Here is a 21085-nt window from a genome sequence, read left to right as displayed (position 1 = left end):
TCAACCTCAGGCAGCTGAAAAAATGTGGCAAGGCCCCTAAGACCCTCACAAACTTCTACAGATGCGCCATTAAGAGCATTTTGCTGGGTTACATCACCACCTGGTATGGAAACTGCATCGCCCTCAACTGCATGGCTCTCATGAGGGTGGAGCGGTCAGCCCAATGCATCACCGGGGAAAGGCTGCCTGCAGTGCCGGATTAAGAAATCATAATCCACAGTAATTTTTTACACACTATTGATCCTCTGTGGACAAATTATATACTCTGGTGTATTTTGAACAGTGAGAGAAGGCTACTGTGTTTTAATTTTTTTTTTTTAAACAATGTAAAAAAAAAAAAAGCAATATCTATTTTAATATTTGTTGCCTCTTGGGTCCCAGCCCTGACTCACATAATTGACTAGTAGTCACATTTGCTTATTATGCAGTTTACATTTTTWTWTTTATTTTTAAATCAGTTACCTAATCAAGGCAGGGCCTTCCAGTTACCCAGGTGGGCCCCTACCTCCTCTCCCCATCTGATGATAAGCAGAGTGGCAGCAGGCAGCAGCAGGCTGTCTACACTCAATTAGAGTGGGCTCCTGAGTCCTCCTGTGGTTGGCAGTTGCAGTAAAACAAATACAAAATATATACTGTATACAGAGTATATTTTTAAAACCATTTTTTGGGTGGGGGGTTCCTCTTGGGACCCCTACGGGCCTGGGCCCAGGGGCTTCAGCTCCGGTAAGCCCCTGCATTCATCTGGCCCTGGTTGCCTGCCCTCCAGGACATTAACAGCACTTAGTGTCAAAGAAAGGCCAAGAAAAGCATTAAGGACCTCAGCCACCCAAGCCGCTGACTGTTCACTCTGCTACCATCTGGCAGACAGAGACAGTACAGGTGCATCAGAGCCAGGACCGATAGACTGAGAAACAGCTATCACCAGGGCCCAGTTTTACAAAAATTATTGATTTGGATTTTGCCTATTGGATAGGATTAAATGCATAGAAATAGAATGAAAAGAACGGATGAATCATTGACTTGAATGGGGACTCCCATTCAATGAATTCTATATCTATGCATATAATCCTATCCAATAGGCAAAATCCAAATCCGATAGGCTTAATCCAGATAGATAYCTTTTGAAAAACTGGGCCAAGGCCATCAGACTGTTAATCAGCCATCACTAGCCAGCTACCTGCCCAGTACTCAGCCCTGCACCTTGGGACTAATGCCCTATGTATACAGAGTCATTGAACGCTGGTTACCTCATATTCTGTTTATATACTGTTGTTTACAATATTCACTGTGTATGTGCCTTCGGAAAGTATTCAGACCTTTTGACTTTTTCCACATTTTGTTATGTTACAGCCTTATTCTTAAATTGATTAAATAGATTTTTTCCCTCATCAATCTACACACAATACCCCATAATGACCAAGCAAAAACTGGTTTTTAGAAATGTTTGCTAATTTATATWWAAAAAAAACGGAGATATCACATTTACATAAGTATTCAGACCCTTTACTCAGTACTTTGTCTTCTTGGGTATGACGTTACAAGCTTGGCACACCTGTATTTGGGGAGTTTCTCACATTCTTCTGTGCAGATCCTCTCAAACTCTGTCAGGTTGGATGGGGAGCGTTGCTGCACAGCTATTTTCAGGTCTCTCCAGAGATGTTAGATAGGGTTTAAGGCTCTGGCTGGGCCACTCAAGGACATTCAGAGACTTGTCCCGAAGCCACTCCTGCGTCGCCTTGGCTGTATGCTTAGGGTCGTTGTCCTGTTGAAAGGTGAACCTTCGACCCAGTCAGGTCCTGAGCGCTCTGGAGCAGATTTTCATCAAGGATCTCTCTGTACTTTGCTCCATTTATCTTTGCCTCGACTAGTCTCCAAGTCCCTGCCGGTGAAAAACATCCCCACAGTATGATGCTGCCACCACCATGTGTAGGGAGGGTGCCAGGTTTCCTCCAGATGTGACACTTGGCATTCAGGCCGAAAAGTTCAATCTTGGTTTCATCAGACCAGAGAATCTTGTTTCTCATGGTCTGAGACTCTTTAGGTGCATTTTGGCTCCAAGCGGGCTGTCATGTGCCTTTTACTAAGGAGTGGCTTCCATCTGGCCACTCTACCATAAAGGCCTGATTGGTGGGGAGCTGCACAGATGGTTGTCCTTCTGGAAGGATCTCCCATCTCCACAGAAGAACTATAGATCTCTGTCAGAGTGACCATCAGGTTCTTGGTCACCTCCCTGACCAAGGCCCTTCTCTCCCGATTGCTAATTTTGAACGGTCYGCCAGCTCTAGGAAGAGTCTCGGTGGTTCCAAACTTCTTCCATTTAAGAATGATGGAAATAGCACTGTGCTCTTGGGGACCTTCAATTCAGCAGATATTTTTTGGTACTCTTCCCCAGATCTGTGCCTCGACACAATCCTGTCTCGGAGCGCTACGGACAATTCCTTCGACCTCATGGCTTGGTTTTTGCTGTGACATGCACTGTGGGGTCAACTGTGGGACCTTTTATAGACAGTTGTGTGCCTTTCCAAATCATGTCCAATCAAGTTTATTTTAAATGTTCTCCCCAATTTCATGGTATCCAATTGGTAGTTACAGTCTTGTCTCATTGCTGCTACTCCTGCACGGATTCAGAACCATTGGGGCGTCCCTACCCTAAACACTACCCTTAACCATAACCTACCTCAACCTACATAGTGTACATAGTACTTCAATCAATCACCTAACTAAACCAATTTGTACATATTACCTTAAAAAAAACGACCTCCTAACCCAGTACACTGACTCAGTACCGGTACTCATTATATAGCCTCATTATTATTGTATTGTGTTTTTTATTGTTACAATTAAATTTGTATCTATTTGCTAATTTTCTTACGTTTTAACTGCATTGTTGGGAAAGGGCTCGTAAGTAAGCATTTTACGGTAAAGTCTACACTTGTTGTATACGCCGCATGTGACAAATAACATTTCATTTCAATTTTATTTGACCCATACCTAACCTTAACCATTTGAATTTCAACTTCAATGTGTCAGCTGTGGACATTTAAAGGGCTCGCAGATAACAAGAGCCGTTCCCTTCGACGTCACTTCGCGAGAGTGGCTCGCGCGACGCCAAGATCACAGCTGTCAATCACTTATCAGCATCAGCATCCGTATGGAGCGCTAGCTGGCGAGCTTAGTTACATTGTGTGTATTTAAAGTGTTACACTTTCCTTCACTTGAAACATGGATATTTTTGTTTCAAATGTGAAATGTGAGTTTATAGCAACTTTTTCTGACATAAAATGTTAACTGCTAACGTATATCTTAACGTTAGCTAGCTAGCTAGCCAGCTGACTAACCTTCCAGTGTGCTTTAGTTTACGCTTCAGAAAATGTAGCAAAGTTTAAATATATTGCTAAATTACCGGTATATTGGTTACATACCTCATTTGAAATTCGCAAAAGTTTCCTTGAAATGTATTGGCATTATATGAGACGTCGATGGTGTGTGGCGACCACTGGTGCCACGAACGCAATGCCAACCTGTCACGTCACTCAACAGGCACCTGTATGTATTTTTTTTCATGGTGGTTTTTGAGATTAAATATAGTTATGTTTTATTAAAGGTCTCACAGAGCGCCTGCTGCAGAAACAACTGGCTAATACAGATGAGGTTATTGAGAAGCTCTTTTGTGAAGACTTCCCAAGAGTAACACCACTGGATCCTCAGGTTGGCAGCCAAACGTAGAGCAGTATTTTTCTTCTCGAATGAAACCATTGAAAGGTGCATGTGTTTTAGTCAATACATAATTTAGTCTATATAAAAATAGCTAATTGCCATTTCAAATTAACATATTCTCTAGCTTGAAGAAAGTGCCATTCAGCTGTGGAATTGGGCAGTCACCAAACGTGTGGGAACAGCCATAAATGAGCACCAGAAAGCAAAAGGTAGCCTAATACTTTTTGCTGTGAAATACCTGATTTATGCCATTGTCATCATTACTGACTTTCTCCTGTGATGCATTCCTCCCGGCCTGGCTGTGGTGTCAGTGCGTCATGTTGCATGCAGGCTGCTGTACTCCTGTGAGCCTGAGAATCCAGCAGAGGGCGCTGTGCGCAAACAGATCCTGGTCAGTGAAATGGCTCATGAAATAAACCACTGCACTGTAAGGCCTACCTCTGTGTTACTGTAATTAATTGATTAAGAAAATTAACATTTTCTTTACAGATGGCCAGCAAGACAGGAAGAACCTGGCTAGACTGTAAAAAGCCCCAGCTAGCTGATAACTTCCTGAGCCTTGCTGTCAAAGTAAGCTTCAATATGTTAAACTATGCCCTATGACTCTGTACAGTATATAAGACAGTTGATAAACTTTTAGAACTTCTGTCATAACACTGAATTCAAATGTTCATAATATTATTTGTCCAGAGCTTGGAGACACTGTACAGCCGACTAACATCCCGAGGCCATGGAGGGGCAGACATCAACACATCGAAAGGAGATGTGGAGAAGGACCTGCTTCGAGTTCTGTCTTACCAAGCTGAGTCGGTGAGCTAGAGATGGATTCACCATCTAACACATACAACAATGTTAGGCTAATTTGTACTTGTGAAATTTGGCAACTGAAAGTGACATTTTCACACATCTGCAGAATGAAGAAGAAAATAGTTTTTGGTTCACATATAGCTTTACCTCACTGATGTACTGGTAGCTTATGATAGTTTTTATTCCGATGCAGGCACTTGCTCAGGAGAATCACCAAGAGGCTGTGGCCTGCATGCAGCGCTGTAAAGACATGCTACTGCGGCTCCCCAAAGAGGTAGGATACAAAAAGGAAACTAAACTCTCATATTACTTTGATAAAGCACTAGTGTTTTTAACTCTCCCGATCTTGGGCAGGTATATTCAGCTACTTTCCCCCCCAAAGACAGGCTATCTCTCTCTCATGTGCTATAACTTCGGAGTGGATTCCTACAATATGAAAAAGTATGAGGAGAGTTCATTCTGGTTGAGGTAAATAGCATTGATTTAGCTTGACAAAAGATACTATATTACTGACATAAAGGAAGCATTACAGAAGCTCAACATCTGAAATATGTTACTTATTTTAATTACGGTGTATGATACAGTGCAGTATATGAATATCTACACTGTTGTCTTTTCCAGCCAGAGTTATGACATAGGGAAGATGAATATAAAATACTCCCCTGGCGCTGAAGTGCAAGTAAGGGAGTAGTGCAGTTTATACATACCATAGTCTCTTCAGTTTTTTCACTAGTACTTCCTGGTTATTAGAAACGCCAAAGGCTCCAATGTTTTGATTTCTTTTTAATTACAGTAGAGTAAATTGCTGAACGTTCTTATTTAGGCCAAGGTCCTGAGGCTCCTTGCCACTGTCTATCTAAAGTGGGACTGTCAGCAGTTTCAGGAGAAGGCACTCAATGCTGTGAATTTAGCCAATAAGGTAACCCCCCCCCCCCCATCACTCTTGTTGATACTTTCTAATATTAAGCAAGATTATTTGGTTTTCAATTAAAACTCAGCAATTTGACAGGAAAGTGTGCATCCCTCTGGGCTCTACCTGAAGATCAGAATTCTACTGAAATGTGGGGCTCAGGATGACCACATAAGAGCTGGTGAGTAGGACATTACCCTGTTTCTCTCTCTTTCTGCTTTTTTGAATGGCTTGAGTGGGAGTTTTAAGGACTCCCAAGTCCTCCGTTTACAGTACTGTATAATGCATTACCATTTCATCTTGCTGTCTCCATTCAGGAGTGACAGAGCTGCTGGAGTCAGAGGTTCCTCTGGAAGTGTGTCTAAGCACAGTGAAACTACTCATGGCTGAAGACAGGTAGACACACTGATCATCTTAACAAATTGCAAATCAGATATCCACTTGTGCCATTGTATTCATTCCAGACGTTTTTAGATAAAGTAATAATGTAAATATTTTAAAATGTAAATATTTTCATGTTTCCATTGAAATACAACATTGTATTGATATATTGCATTGATATGCGCCATGTGTTCTGTTGATATGTGTTCCCAGAGAGACATTGGCCTTTGACTACCTGAAGAGGGTGTGCCAGCACTTTGAGTCGTCCCCTGAACTGGGCAGTGCCCTGGTCCTGCACATTGAGCTGCTGCTGCAGAGAGGCAAGGAGCTTCTCGGGAAACAGAAAATAGAGGACATCATCACAGGTACTACAGTGGTGGTGGTGGTGGTGGACATCATCACAGGTACTACAGTGGTGGTGGTGGACATCATCACAGGTACTATGGTGGTGGTGGTGGACATCATCACAGGTACTACGGTGGTGGTGGTGGGACCTCAATCACAGGTACTACAGTGGTGGTGGTGGACATCATCACAGGTAAACTATGGTGTTGGTGGTGGTGGTGGACATCATCACAGGTACTACAGGTACTATGGGTGGTGGTGGTGGACTCATCACGGTACTCACGGTGGTGGTGGTGGTGACATCATCACAGTACTACAGTGGTGGTGGTGGACACATCACAGTACTATGGTGGTGGTGGACATCATCAAGGTACTACAGTGGTGGTGGTGGACATCATCACAGGTACTACAGTGGTGGTGGTGGCATCATCACAGTACTACAGTGGTGGTGGTGGACAATCATCACAGGTACTATGGTGGTGGTGGACATCATCACAGGTACTACGGTGGTTGGTGGTGAATAACATCTCACAGGTACTGGTGGGTGTGGACATCATCACAGGTACTACGGTGGTGGTGGAACATCATCAACAGTACTACGGTGGTGGTGGTGGACATCATCACAGGTACTACGGTGGGTGGTGGTGACATCATCACAGGTACTATGGTGGTGGTGGTGGACACATCATCACACGGTACTAGGGTGGTGGTGGACATCATCACAGGTACTACGGTGGTGGTTGGAATCATCACAGGTACTATACGGTGGTGGTGGACATCATCACAGGTACTTACGGTGGTGGTGGACATCATCACAGGTACTACGGTGGTGGTGGTGGACATCATCACAGGTACTACGGTGGTGGTGGTGGACATCATCACAGGTACTACGGTGGTGGTGGTGGTGGACATCATCACAGGTACTACGGTGGTGGTGATGATGGTGGTGTTGATGCAGTAAAATGAAAATGCAGTTGTAAGATTGCTGATATTTCCTCTTTCAGGCCACTACACTGGTAAACAGCTGTCTCCTCAGACTCTCACCTGTTTACATCTCCTGCTGTGGGACAAAGCCTCCAAGAACTTTGAGGTACAGTAGAACTTTTATTTTTWAAATTTTATTTAACCTATATTTAACCAGGTAGGCCAGTTGAGAACAAGTTCACATTTACAACTGCGACCTGGCCAAGATAAAGCAAAGCAGTGCGACACAAACAACAACACAGAGTTAGACATGGAATAAACAAAAGTACAGTCAATAACACAATAGGGAAAAAAATTGATATACAGTGTGTGCAAATGAGGTAAGATAAGGGAAGTAAGGGAATAAATAGGCCATAGTGGCGAAGTAATTACAATTTAGCAATTAAACACGGGAGTGATAGATGTGCAGAAGATGAATGTGCAAGTAAAGATACTGGGGTGCAAAGGAGCAATAAATAAATAAATAACAATATGTGGATGAGGTAGTTGGATGGGCTATTTACAGATGGGCTATGCACAGATGCAGTGATCTGTGAGCTGCTCTGACTGCTGATGCTTAAAGTTACTGAGGGAGATATGAGTCTCCAGCTTCAGTGATTTTGGCAATTCGTTCCAGTCATTGGCAGCAGAGAACTGGAAGGAAAGGCGGCCAAAGGAGGAATAGGCTTTGGGGGTGACCAGTGAAATATACTGTACCTGCTGGAGCACGTGCTACGGGTGGGTGCTGCTATGGTTACCAGTGAGCTGAAATAAGGCGGCGCTTTACCTGGCAAAGACTTATAGATGACCTGGAGCCAGTGGGTTTGGCGACGAATATGAAGCGAAGGCCAGCCAACGAGAGCATACAGGTCGCAGTGYTGGGTAGTATATGGGGCTTTGGTGACAAAACGYATGGCACTCTGATAGACTGCATTCAATTTGCTGAGTAGAGTGTTGGAGGCTATTTTATAAATGACATCGCCGAAGTCAAGGATTGGTAGGATAGTCAGTTTTACGAGGGTATGTTTGGCAGCATGAGTGAAGGATGCTTTGTTACGAAATAGGAAGCCTAATCAAGATTTGATTTTGGATGGGAGATGCTTAATGTGAGTTTGGAAGGAGAGTTTACAGTCTAACCAGACACCTAGGTATTTGTAATTGTCCACAAATTCTAAGTCAGAACCGTCCAGAGTAGTGATGCTGGACGGGCGGGCAGGTGCGGGCAGCGATCGGTTGAAGAGCATGCATTTAGTTTTACTTGCATTTAAGAGCAGTTGGAGGCCAAGGAAGGAGAGTTGTTTGGCATTGAAGCTCGTCTGGAGGTTAGTTAACACAGTGTCCAAAGAAGGGCCAGAAGTATACAGAATGGTGTCYTCTGCGTAGAGGTGGATCAGAGAATCACCAGCAGCAAGAGCGACATCATTGATGTATACAGAGAAAAGAGTCGGCCCGAGAATTGAACCCTGTGGTAACCCCATAGAGACTGCCAGAGGTCCGGACAACAGGCCCTCCGATTTGACACACTGAACTCTGTCTGAGAAGAAGTTGGTGAACCAGGCGAGGCAGTCGTTTGAGAAACCAAGGCTGTTGAGTCTGCCGATAAGAATGTGGTGATTGAGAGAGTCGAAAGCCTTGGCCAGGTTGATGAATACGGCTGCACAGTATTGTCTTTTATCGATGGCGGTTATGATATCGTTTAGGACCTTGAGCGTGGCTGAGGTGCACCCATGACCAGTTCGGAAACCAGATTGCATAGCGGAGAAGGTACAGTGGGATTCGAAATGGTCGGTGATCTGTTTGTTAACTTGGCTTTCGAAGACCTTAGAAAGGCAGGGTAGAATAGATATAGGTCTGTAACAGTTTGGGTCTAGAGTGTCTGCTGAAAATAAGTACATTGCTCTGTCATAGTGAAGTCTGTATGTGTTGGGATGTGAGTAATTTTCCTGTTCCAGACTAAGAACTTCTCAGAGGCTCTGCAGTGGTATAACTACTCCTTGAGTTTCTACAAGGCTGGCCAGATGGAGCCCAACCTGGCCAAGCTTCAGAGGAACAGAGCCTCCTGCTTACTGCAACTGCAGCAGCTGGACAAGGTGACTCAATAGTGTGACAACAGACTTCACACAGCATGTTGTAATTATTACTGTATAGTAATCTTTGTGTGTACTTTGTGCATTCCTGTGTGTGTGTGTGTGTGTGTGTGTGTGTGTGTGTGTGTGTGTGTGTGTGTGTGTGTGTGTGTGTGTGTGTGTCAGGCCAAAGAAGCAATAAAGGAGGCAGAGAGATGTGATCCAAACAGCATCTTCACTCAGTTCAGTGTTTACAAGATTGCTGTCCTGGAGAACAATGTGGAGAAAGGTAACAGCATATTACATGAGTGTGGTGAGTTTTTGGATGGACTACATGTATTCAGGCCTTCTGTGCCTCTCAGTCTGAAGCCCTGTTTCTGTCAGCTGCAGAGGCAGTGAAGGCCATCGGGGCTCTGGCCCAAGGTCCTGTGACCAGTGAGGACAGACTGCTAGTTGCTGAGAATGCTGCCTCCAACCTCCTCAGTCTTGCTGCTCAGATCGCTCTGGAGGTGGGTCCCCATTACTGACCTACCTCTAGGATGGATGGTCATACTGTTGCTGATTATGGGGATGATAATGAGGATGATGACAATTCGAGAGCTTGGGACTAAAAGGTTCTGCATTTTTGACAACATGTAGTTATTGACATAGCCTTGTACTTTTCAGTGTTCTCTAGCTATATAGTAAATACACCCATTCATGTTTTAAAGAATAAAATATCAAAGTTGCTGACATCATTCAAACCATTGAGGGTTTGGAACTTTAAAGCCAATTACCTCAGAATCATCTTTTTGCAGATAGTCCCAAGCTCTTGAATTGTTGAAGGAGAAAAGACCCATCATCCTCATTGTCGTCCTTTGTTTCCTTTCCTTCCAGAATGAGCAACAAGACACAGCCATGAAGGCTCTGGAGAGTTTGTGTGAACACTCAAAAGATGAAGCTCAGGTTCTCACTGCTCTCAGGTCAGTTACTAACGTACACAAACAACATCAGTGAACTCTTGTCCAGCGAGATCAGGAACACTATGTGAATGGTCCATCTGTAAGACATACAGTGGCTTYCGAAAGTATTCACCCCCTTGGCATTTTTCCTATTTTGTTCCCTTACAACCTGGAATTAAAATGTATTTTTTAGGAGGTTTGCATCATTTGATTTACACAACATGCCTACCACTTTGAAGATGCAAAAAAATGTTTTTGTGAAACATACAAGAAATAAGGCAAAAAAACAGAACTTGAACGTGCTTACTATTCACCCCCCCAAAGTCAATACTTTATAGAGCCACCTTTTGTCTCTTGGGGTTTGTCTCTATAAGCTTGGCACATCTAGCCACTGGAATATTTGCCCATTCATCAAGGAAAACTGCTGCAGCTCCTTCAAATTGGATGGGTTCCGCTGGTATACAGCAATCTTTAATTGGATTGAGGTCTGGGCTTTGACTAGGCAAGACATTTAAATGTTTCCCCTTAAACCGCTCAAGTGTTGCTTTAGCAGTATGCTTAGGGTCATTGTCCTGCTGGAAGGTGAACCTCCGTCCCAGTCTCAAATCTTTGGAAGACTGAAACAAGTTTCCCTCAAGCATTTCCCTGTATTTAGCGCCATCCATCATTCCTTCAATTCTGACCAGTTTCCCAGTCCCTGCTGATGAAAAACATCCCCACAGCATGATGCTGCCACCACTGTGCTTCACTGTGGGGATGGTGTTCTCGGGGTGACGAGAGGTGATTGGGTTTGCGCCAGACATAGCGTTTTCCTTGATGGCCAAAAACTCAATTTTAGTCTCATCTGACCAGAGTACCTTCTTCCATATGTTTGGGGAGTCTCCCACATTCCTTTTGGCATACACCAAATGTGTTTGCTTATTTTTTTCTTTAAGCAAAGGCTTTTTTCTAGCCACTCTTCCGTAAAGACCAGCTCTGTGGAATGTATGGCAAAAGTGGTCCTATGGACAGATACTCTAATCTCCGCTGTGGAGCTTTGCAGCTCCTTCAGGGTTATCTTTGGTCTCTTTGTTGCCTCTCTGATTAATGCCCTCCTTGCTGGGCCGTGAGTTTTGGTGGGAGGCCTTGTCTTAGCAGGTATGTTGTGGTGCCATATTCTTTCCATTTTTTAATAATGTATTTAATTGTGCTCCGTGGGATGTTCAAAGTTTCTGATATTTTTTTTATAACCCAACCCTGATTTGTACTCCACAACTTTGTCCCTGATCTGTTTGGAGAGCTCCTTTCAGAACAGGTGTGTATATATACTGAGATCATGTGACAACTCATGAGACACTTAGATTGCACACAGGTGGACTTTATTTAACTAATTATGTGACTTCTGAAGGTAATTGGTTGCACCAGATCTTATTTAGGGGCTTCATAGCAAAGGGGGGGAATAAATATGCACGCACCACTTTTCCGTATTTTTTTTATATATWTTTTTTTAAGCAAGTTATGTTTTTCATTTCACTTCACCAATTTGGACTGTTTTGTGTATGTCCATTACATTAAATCCAAATAAAAATCCATTTAAATTACAGGTTGTAATGCAACAAAATAGTAAAAACGCCAAGGAGAATGAATACTTTTGCAAGATGACCTTATCATAAACATGACATAACATACAATGACAGTTGATTATGACAATTTGTGTCGCATCACCAGCTTCCACCATAAATGTTAGAATGCATGACGCAGTGAAACATGGTGCTGTTTAAGCTTTCAGTGAGGTTTAACTGTGTCTCCATGATCTACTGACCTATATCTTTTAATTTCTCCTGTGAAATGTGTGCCTCTCAGTATAGTGTTAGTAGGTGGAAGGAACTAGGTCCCGAGTTCATGGTCTTTGTCTATTACAGGTGTTTGGTTCGACTAGTGCTCTCAACAATAGAAAAGGCCAGTGGGGAGATACGGTGAGTTTGATGAGATATTGTGAAACATGATCATCATACAATAGTGTTTAAATGCTCCATTTCATTTTAGTAATTTAGCCAACGCTCTTATCCAGAGCGACTTACAGGAGCAATTAGGGTTAAGTGCCTTGCTCAAGGGCACATCAATATACTTTTTTCACTTATCCGGCTTGGGGATTCGAACCAGCGACCTTTTAGTTACTGGCCCAACGCTCTTAACCATTTGAATACCTGCTGCCCATTTCTACAGCGTTTCAGTTGTGGTTGATTTACTGTTTCTGCTTGTTAACATTTCCTCTAWATATAGACATGCAAATCTGGATGTTCTGCTGTCATATCTAAAAATGGGTGAGTACAATGTACAACAATCACACTTACAGCAACATCTTTCTCCCCGCAATATATGAGTACTCTGAGGTAATGCATTAGCAGTGTTCCCCTATGCGCACCGGCGCTGCTAAATCATCCCCCGTCTCCCCCCKAAAAATGTCATTGAGATCGAGATAAAATTAAACTGTCCTCGATTTACAGATGAGTTCCAAAGGAAGAGAACGTAATTTAATTTTCATACATTTTGGGAGTAGAATGTCCTTTAAAAAAGTCACCAGAAGTGATCTTCTTGCAGTCGTTCAACATGCCCCCGGACCCCCCCCAGGAAGAGGCCCCCACTACCTCTGCCACCTCTGCTTAAAAAAATCCTCAGCTTTAGTGTCGATTCTATTTTTCTCTGCTGTGCGCTGCTGCTTGGTTTTCACCCAGCCAGTGTTTGTTGTTTACTGTCACCACCACAGCACTGCAGAAAGTGTCACAGCTCAGCCCAGGGCCTAGCATGGCTGTAGAGCAGCGCACAGAGGACGCCAACTGGTTCAGGAAGATTGGTACTTACATACTATCTGGAGATATACTGTTATTTATCTCGCTCTTACAATTATCTGGATCATCTTGCTATTTTACGAATTACAGTAGCACTGTGTAAGCAGCATAGTGCACTGTGCATATTGTCTAATTTTATTTCTGTGTGCCCACATGTGTCTTAGCTTGGAACTCTGCGCTGCAGTGTGAGAGCAGCCCTGACAGGATGAGGGATTTCTTTCTGTTCTCTTACCAGGCAAGTCCTCTTATTAGCATCACCGGGAGAATTGATCTGTATCTGTGCAGGTGTAGATCAATACAACCCACAGGGAATTAGTGTTGCCAAAGATAAAGAAACGTGGAGCCCGGCAGCTTCCACATAAAACAACTTGGTCAGTCGTTATACCCTTACACCCCTAAAACACACAGACACAGACCGTCATGCAGGCCCCCTCCGTTTAATGCGTTCTGTGTTAGAGGTCGACCGATTATGATTTTTCAACGCCGATACCGATACCGWTTTTGGAGGACCAATAAAAGCCGATAACGATTAATCAGCCGATTTTTAAAATGTATTTGTAATAATGACAATTAAAACAATACTGAATGAACACTTATTTTAACTTAATATAATACATCTATAAAATCAATTTAGCCTCAAATAAATAATGAAACTTGTTCAATTTAGTTTAAATAATGCAAAAACAAAGTGTTGGAGAAGAAAGAAAAAGTGCAATATGTGCCATGTAAGAAAGCTAACGTTTAAGTTCCTTGCTCAGAACATGAGAACATATGAAAGCTGGTGGTTCCTTTTAACATGAGTCTTCAATATTCCCAGGTAAGAAGTTTTAGGTTGTAGTTATTATAGGAATTATAGGACTATTTCTCTCTACCATTTGTATTTCATATACCTTTGACTATTGGATGTTCTTATAGGCACTTTAGTATTGCCAGTGTAACAGTATAGCTTCCGTCCCTCTCCTCGCCCCTACCTGGGCTCGAACCAGGAACACATCTGACAACAGCCACCCTCGAAGCATCATTACCCATCGCTCCACAAAAGCCGAGGCCCTTGCAGAGCAAGGGGAACAACTACTCCAAGTCTCAGAGCGAGTGACGTCACCGATTGAAACGCTATTAGCGCGCACCCCGCTAACTAGCTAGCCATTTCACATCGGTTACACCAGCCTAATCTCGGGAGTTGATAGGCTTGAAGTCATAAACAGCTCAATGCTTGAAGCATTGCGAAGAGCTGCTGGTAAAATGCACGAAAGTGCTGTTTGAATGAATGCGTACGAGCCTGCTGCTGCCTACCATCACTCAGTCAGACTGCTCTATCAAATATCAAATCATAGACTTAATTATAACATAATAACACACAGAAATACGAGCCTTTGGCCATTAATATGGTCGAATCCGGAAACTATCATTTCGAAAACGTTTATTCTTTCAGTGAAATACGGAACCGTTCCGTATTTTATCTAACGGGTGGCATCCATAAGTCTAAATATTCCTGTTACATTGCACAACCTTCAATGTTATGTCATAATTACGTAAAATTCTGGCAAATTAGTTCACAACGAGCCAGGTGGCCCAAACTGTTGCATATACCCTGACTCTGCGTGCAAGAAAAGTGACACAATTTCACCTGGTTAATATTGCCTGCTAACCTGGATTTATTTTAGCTAAATATRCAGGTTTAAAAAATATATACTTCTGTGTATTGATTTTAAGAAAGGCATTGATGTTTATGGTTAGGTACAGTCGTGCAACGATTGTGCTTTTTTCGCAAATGCGCTTTTGTTAAATAATCCCCCGTTTGGCGAAGTTGGCTGTCTTTGTTAGGAAGAAATGGTCTTCACACAGTTCGCAACGAGCCAGGCGGCCCAAACTGCTGCATATACCCTGACTCTGTTGCAAGAGAAGTGACACAATTTCCCTAGTTAAAATAAATTAATGTTAGCAGGCAATATTAACTAAATATGCAGGTTTAAAAATATATACTTGTGTATTTTTTTAAATTTTTTAAATTTATTTTTTTGGGGGGTGGATCAGCTTAATATTGCGGAAAGAATGTTGTTTCCAATGTAATTGTCTGCATCATTTCCAATCCCCCATATTTTTTTGGGTAAATATATATATCCATTCACGTATGCATACATATACACATATATACATACACATACCTACATAGACATACATACTTTTTTTAAAAGAGTATACCTTTATTATTATTCCCTGCAAACCCTACCACCGATCCCCCAATTGGAGTAAACTGATAAACATTTCTGTTTTTACCTTCAATTTATACATCTTATACACATTTACAGACACAGTCTACTTTATAATAGTTCTCTCTTGTTTGTTCTTAGTCCTTCCTCTATTTCTGTTGTCCATCCAGTTTGATTTCCACTTGTAACTGTGCTATTTCACAATAGCTCCGCACCTATACACATTTCACAGATCCCGTATGCCCTACATTGTTTATCTTGTTATTAGTCCCACCCTTCAGCTCCACTCAACCTTTCCCATCTATCTTCCAACATCATCCATTTCGGATTTTTATTTGCCATATATTTTTCAGCTGTGCTGTGATGCTTCACAAAAGATTTGAATCTTCCTATTCTCATAGCTTCCACGGATTGTAAATTAAAAATAAACATTTTTGCTAAAATAATTATTATATTATTGATTGATTGACTATGGCTTTTCAAATCCCCCAGTATTGCTATCTGTAGCGTTAGTTCTACGCAAATGTTGCAATTCTTCAACCATTCCTGGACCTGTGACCAAAAACGAGCTACATGCGGACAATACCAAAATACACAAAATTTTTAAATTGAAAAATTCGAAGTTTTGAATCCGGCGTTGTTTTGCGTATCAATTCATAAACCATGTGCCATGGAATGGGTACATCGAAAATCTCTTCCCAACTATTTTGCAATTTATATGGCACAGCTGTAAGTTTTTTGGTCCTTAAATGAAATTGGTATATGTTTTTATTTATCACACTTTTCTTTAACCATTTATGTTCTTTAATATAAGGCCGACATACAAGTTCCTTACTTTTATCCCCTTCCATATATACTTGTATATATACTATACTTGTGTATTGATTTTAAGAAAGGCATTGATGTTTATGGTTAGGTACACGTTGGAGCAACGACAGTCCTTTTTCGCGAATGCGCACCGCTTCGATTATATGCAATGCAGGACACGCTAGATAAACTAGTAATATCATCAACCATGTGTAGTTAACTAGTGATTATGATTGATTGATWGTTTTTTATAAGATAAGTTTAATGCTAGCTAGCAACTTACCTTGGCTTCTTACTGCATTCGCGTAACAGGCAGGCTCCTCGTGGAGTGCAATGTAAGGCAGGTGGTTAGAGCGTTGCACTAGTTAACCGTAAGGTTGCAAGATTGAATCCCCGAGCTGACAAGGTAAAAATCTGTCGTTCTGCCCCTGAACAAGGCAGTTAACCCACCGTTCCTAGGCCGTCACTGAAAATAAGAATMTGTTCTTAACTGACTTGCCTAGTTAAATAAAGGTGTAAAAATAAATTAAAAAACGGCCAAATTGGTGTCCAAAAATACCGATTTCCGATTGTTATGAAAACTTGAAATAGGCCCTAATTAATTGGCCATTCCGATTAATCGATCAACCTCTACTCTGTGTTGTGGTCCTTCATCTTTATGGTTCTCTTAATATATATATGTGTGTGTGTGTGGTAACCCTAGCTGTCCCAGTTCTGCCCCCCGGACCGGGCCGTGTTGATGGGCCAGAAGACGTGCCTGCTGATGGCTGCTGCTGCCTCTCTGGAGCTCTGCAGGAAGTCTCCACACTCTGACCAGGTGTGTACCACCCTCTCTCTCTCTCTCTCTCTCTCTCTCTTTCCCCTGTCTCTCTCTCTCTTTTTCTCTGCTTGTCTTCCATATTTTGCTCTTTCTCCAAATTTACCAAGACCAGCGGAGAGGAGAGGTGACTAACCGTGTTATCAGTGCTGGCGTAGGTAGTTATTTTTTATCTTGCCGTTATGAGTAGTGGCCACTAGGTGGCGATGATGAATACTGAATGACTGAATGTTACTGTCTTCATGTTTAGACGGAGCAGCTGACACAAGCCCTGGAGCACATTCAGATCTGCTGGGAGGTCTGGAAGACTCTTAAAGCATCAGGTGGACCTAATTATCCCTCCTCTTCCATTCCATACTGTGCTCTGCTCAATTCTGCCATGATGTTGGATTACGTTTTGTGAGGAGAATAATCTGACATCATCTGACACTCACGCCCAGGGGACAACTCCAAGGACCCAACCAACATTTTGCTGCTGCTGTATGAGTTTGAGGCTCGTGCCAAGCTCAACGACCCCAAGGTGGAGACAGTGCTGGAGTCAGTGCTGGAGCTGGATAATGTTGAGATCAAGGTGTTGGAGACCATGGCAGGTGAAGAGTAAACACCGTAGTGTAGTTGACCCTCTCCTTACAGGACTTGTCCTCCTCATCCAGTGTTTTTTGCTCGTCCACACAGTTTTGTATTGAGTATTGTGATGAGTGTGTTTCTTCTGTCCTTAGCCTTGGCCATGGAGCCTCCTGCCCACTTCCCTCTGCTGTGTAAGAAGGCCTTGAGGATCGCTCTGTCTCTGCACAGGAAACAACCACAAGCAGACCRGGCCCGCTGCAGGTGTGTGCCCATCTCATTGCTCATCCCATCACAAAATAACAAAAAACAAAAAAAGCCTCACAATTTACCATTGGTCCACTGAACGGGTCTTTCAGAGACTGGTATATGATCCAGCCAGATATTTGCTGTGACAGAACTCCAATGTGTCCGTGCGTAGGTTGCTGTCTGTGATGTCTAACTCCCTCTCTATCTCAATGCTCCCTCTCAGCCAGTGTGTCCACAGCCTGATCCAGCTGTCGCTACCCAGCGGCGTGTCGGATGTGGAGGCCCGTGTGCTGGAGGAGGTATGGGGCTACTATGAAGAGGCCCTGTCCATCATCACAGCCGCAGTGAGTCGGCAGCAATCTCGGCAGCAATCTTAACCCCCCTCGTCCCTCCGCCGCTGCACTGAAAGCATCTCCTGTTAGTTTTTATCAATGGGCTTTCAGCAGCACTTCAATTAGCAGATGCTTCCATTCACCATCCCTTTCCTGCCAATGTGAATGGTAATGTGCTGTACAAGCCATCGCTCTGCTGTTAAAGTGGTGAAAAGACGCATCAGAGTATTGAAGTATTACCAAGCTTTATGTGCACAGGCACATTGTCATATGCAGAGTTGCAAATTGAAGCACTGCCGTGCAGATTTTCCATTACACAACCTTGTAATCGATACATTAAAACAATGGATGGACAAGTGCCTTAAATMAATATACATCAAAGTCTCATACATTTTAATCTTCCTCACAAGTGAGCGTGGTCCTGTATAAAATCCCGTATTTTCTGACACTCCCAGTGTCATTCCCAGACTGACTATAGACACTGAAAGCCACATTCATAGGCATACCTGGACTCTGAGGTCAGGTGAGTTATCACGGGTGCTTCTAGCCAGGTGGACGGCAGCAGCTTGAATGTGTTCGTTGTCTCCTCTGTGCCTCCCCTCCAGCCTGAGGACTTCCCTGAGATGGAGATCCTGTGGCTGCTGACCCGAGCCTGGAACACAGGCATCCTGCTGTACAGCCTGGCCCAGTACCCCGAGGCTGAGAGGTGGTGTGGCCTGGGCATGAGCTTCCTCCGCCACCTGGGCTCCCTGCAGGAGAGCTACCAGACACAGGTACTACTGACTGACTGTGGGGAGGGAGGGAGCCGCAATGGAGCGTGACAGGGCTGAGTCATCCAGAGTCAAATGACAGCCTTGTCTTAAATTAGAAAAGTTTGACTATACCTGTTACTGGAAAGAAATATAGACCTAGCCATTTGTTTCTTAATTAGATTGCTAATATCCCGTATTGTTTGTCTGTACACAGATGTCAGGTCTGTACAGTGAGGTCCTAGACAGACTAGACAAAGCCAAGAAGAACCTTATCATGGAGGAGTGATCTTGCTGGTTGAGCTCTGCGGAGCACTTTTAATGTCAGGTGCCTGATATCATCCATGTGGTAGCTGGGATGGTGGTTTACTGTATGAAGTCTCACTGGTTCCTGTAAGACTGGTCTTCAGTTTAGTCAGCTCCTCCAGGATGTCAGTTGCATCCTGCCCTCCCCTAATATTTCCCTATGGAGAGTTTAGATAACCATTTCTAGCTTTTGTAGTTCATGTTTTGGTACTTCTCTACATTAATATAAATAATTTTATCCCTCCCTGATATTACATTCATATGKATTTTACATTGTCTTATTTAAACAACTACCAATACCAGTGGACTTGATTTGGTGAGAATAAAACACATCGAAATCATATAACTGAGTCACATATTTTATTTTCAAACAAATAAACTCTTGTCCAGTCCAAACCTAAAACCCCAAACAAAAAAAGTTGCAGGACTGTGCTCCCTCATGACTAGGACAGGGAAGACCATTTGGCCCAGCATCCTGATAGGCTCAAACACCTGCAGTGTGACAGGAAGGAAACTACTGTACAATCAAAGAATTCGCAAGCACTTACTGCACAGGTGTGCTGTCAAACAACTCATCACCCAGAAGGACAAACCATAACCCGACCGACCCCACCCCCCCAGAGCTCATGTCTCTCTCACTGGAACAAAGACCCTCATCAATTATACAAACAGAGGCATTTCGGTTCAATCTTGTTCTACCGCAATAGAAATAATACAATTAAATCTAGTTCTTTGGGCTTTATTGACATGGCTGACCGAGGTATAAATACCAGACGTTAACAGTCTGGTGTATAGTTGAAACACAGCTGAGGAGCAGTTCTAAATGAGATAATGATCAATGCACCTCATGGTTTCTGGAATATCACCTTGTAGGTTGCTGCCTGTGTCTCATCTTCATTTTTTACATAATTGTTTTAATCTATACACCCAGACACCATTTTCCACAAGAAATAACATGTAGACGGGCCCTACTTGAGGGAATTACATTCCCAACTGACAAACATTTTCCCAATGGGCAGCTGAAGATTTGTCTATAGAGAAATACCAACATTACAGCACATTTGTATGGAAATTATATCTCAGAATAGCTCAGTTTACTTACCTGACATTTGTGATCTATAAAACATGTTTTGCCCCAGTTTGTTTCACACATGCATGAAGCACAGGTGAGGGGGATCTGCTGGGGGCATATTTACATTTGACAGCTACCACACCCTTTGAAACAGTCTGTATGCAGTTTATAAATGGCTCTGTTCCCTTCGGTTATTCCCTGAACTCTGGTTTTGACACAGGTAATGACAGCTGGTTTAGCAGTGGTGCCTGGCAGGNTTTGTCTACAGAGAAATACCAACATTACGTCACATTTATGGAAAAATTTGAAATTATATCTCGGAATATCTCAGTTTACTTACCTGTCATTTGTGATCTATAAAAATGTTTTGTCCCAGTTTATTTCACACATGCATGAAGCACAGGTGAGGGGGATCTGCTGGGGGCATATTTACATTTGACAGCTACCACACCCTTTGAAACAGTCTGTAAGCAGTTTATAAATGGCTCTGTTCCCTTCGGTTATTCCCTGAACTCTGGTTTTGACACAGGTAATGACAGCTGGTTTAGCAGTGGTGCCTGGCAGGTAGGCACACCTGTTCAGAAAATGCCTGCATGTACAGGTGTTCGGGGGCGGGGACCCAGAAGGCAAGGTGACCACTTCCTGTGTGGGGGGGGGGAGGCCCAGAGGGCAAGGGCATACAGAAGATGGTCTGGCTCTCAGGAATCTGAGGAAAATCCTTCCCCTCTTCCAAAAATGGTGGAAAATTAAATGTTCACAGGGTAGGGGGCCACAGTATTCTTCAACAAGTCAGACACGTCCCCTCACATGAACAAATAAACACAGTGCCAAGATCTGCAAAGGAAGATTTAGCAGGTAATTTCAATCCTGTTGAATCCATAAAGCCAACTCAGGCAAGGGTTTACCACAGAAGTGGTCTTCACGAAGATTCACCACATAAYATAAGCTGATGTATTATGTCTATTAAAGAGTTCAATGCAAATGCCTTTCAAATCTCTCAGACCATTCAGTCAGTTACTCT

The 21085-nt window shown here is 43.0% G+C and overlaps 1 protein-coding gene across 1 annotated transcript; it reads left to right on the top strand.

Annotated features, from left to right (window-relative positions):
• Nucleotides 1-3606: 3606 nt before the first annotated feature.
• On the top strand, nt 3607-19294 carry tex11 (testis expressed 11). The gene is made up of 28 exons (XM_070444192.1): nt 3607-3708; nt 3842-3926; nt 4029-4120; nt 4207-4287; nt 4408-4527; nt 4718-4798; nt 4907-4992; nt 5146-5203; nt 5348-5443; nt 5534-5615; nt 5752-5830; nt 6029-6180; nt 7165-7250; nt 9076-9213; nt 9376-9478; nt 9574-9698; nt 10066-10151; nt 12032-12085; nt 12393-12433; nt 12877-12963; nt 13123-13193; nt 16679-16792; nt 17043-17115; nt 17233-17382; nt 17512-17620; nt 17829-17949; nt 18543-18710; nt 18904-19294. The coding sequence occupies exons 3-28, from the start codon at nt 4118-4120 to the stop codon at nt 18973-18975; spliced, it is 2436 nt and encodes an 811-aa protein (XP_070300293.1). The 5' UTR covers nt 3607-3708; nt 3842-3926; nt 4029-4117; the 3' UTR covers nt 18976-19294.
• Nucleotides 19295-21085: the final 1791 nt, after the last annotated feature.

This window comes from Salvelinus sp. IW2-2015, linkage group LG6.2, assembly GCF_002910315.2.
Source record: "Salvelinus sp. IW2-2015 linkage group LG6.2, ASM291031v2, whole genome shotgun sequence".
Classification (NCBI taxonomy): Eukaryota; Metazoa; Chordata; class Actinopteri; order Salmoniformes; family Salmonidae; genus Salvelinus; species Salvelinus sp. IW2-2015.
This window is presented reverse-complemented; position numbering and strand designations above follow the sequence as displayed.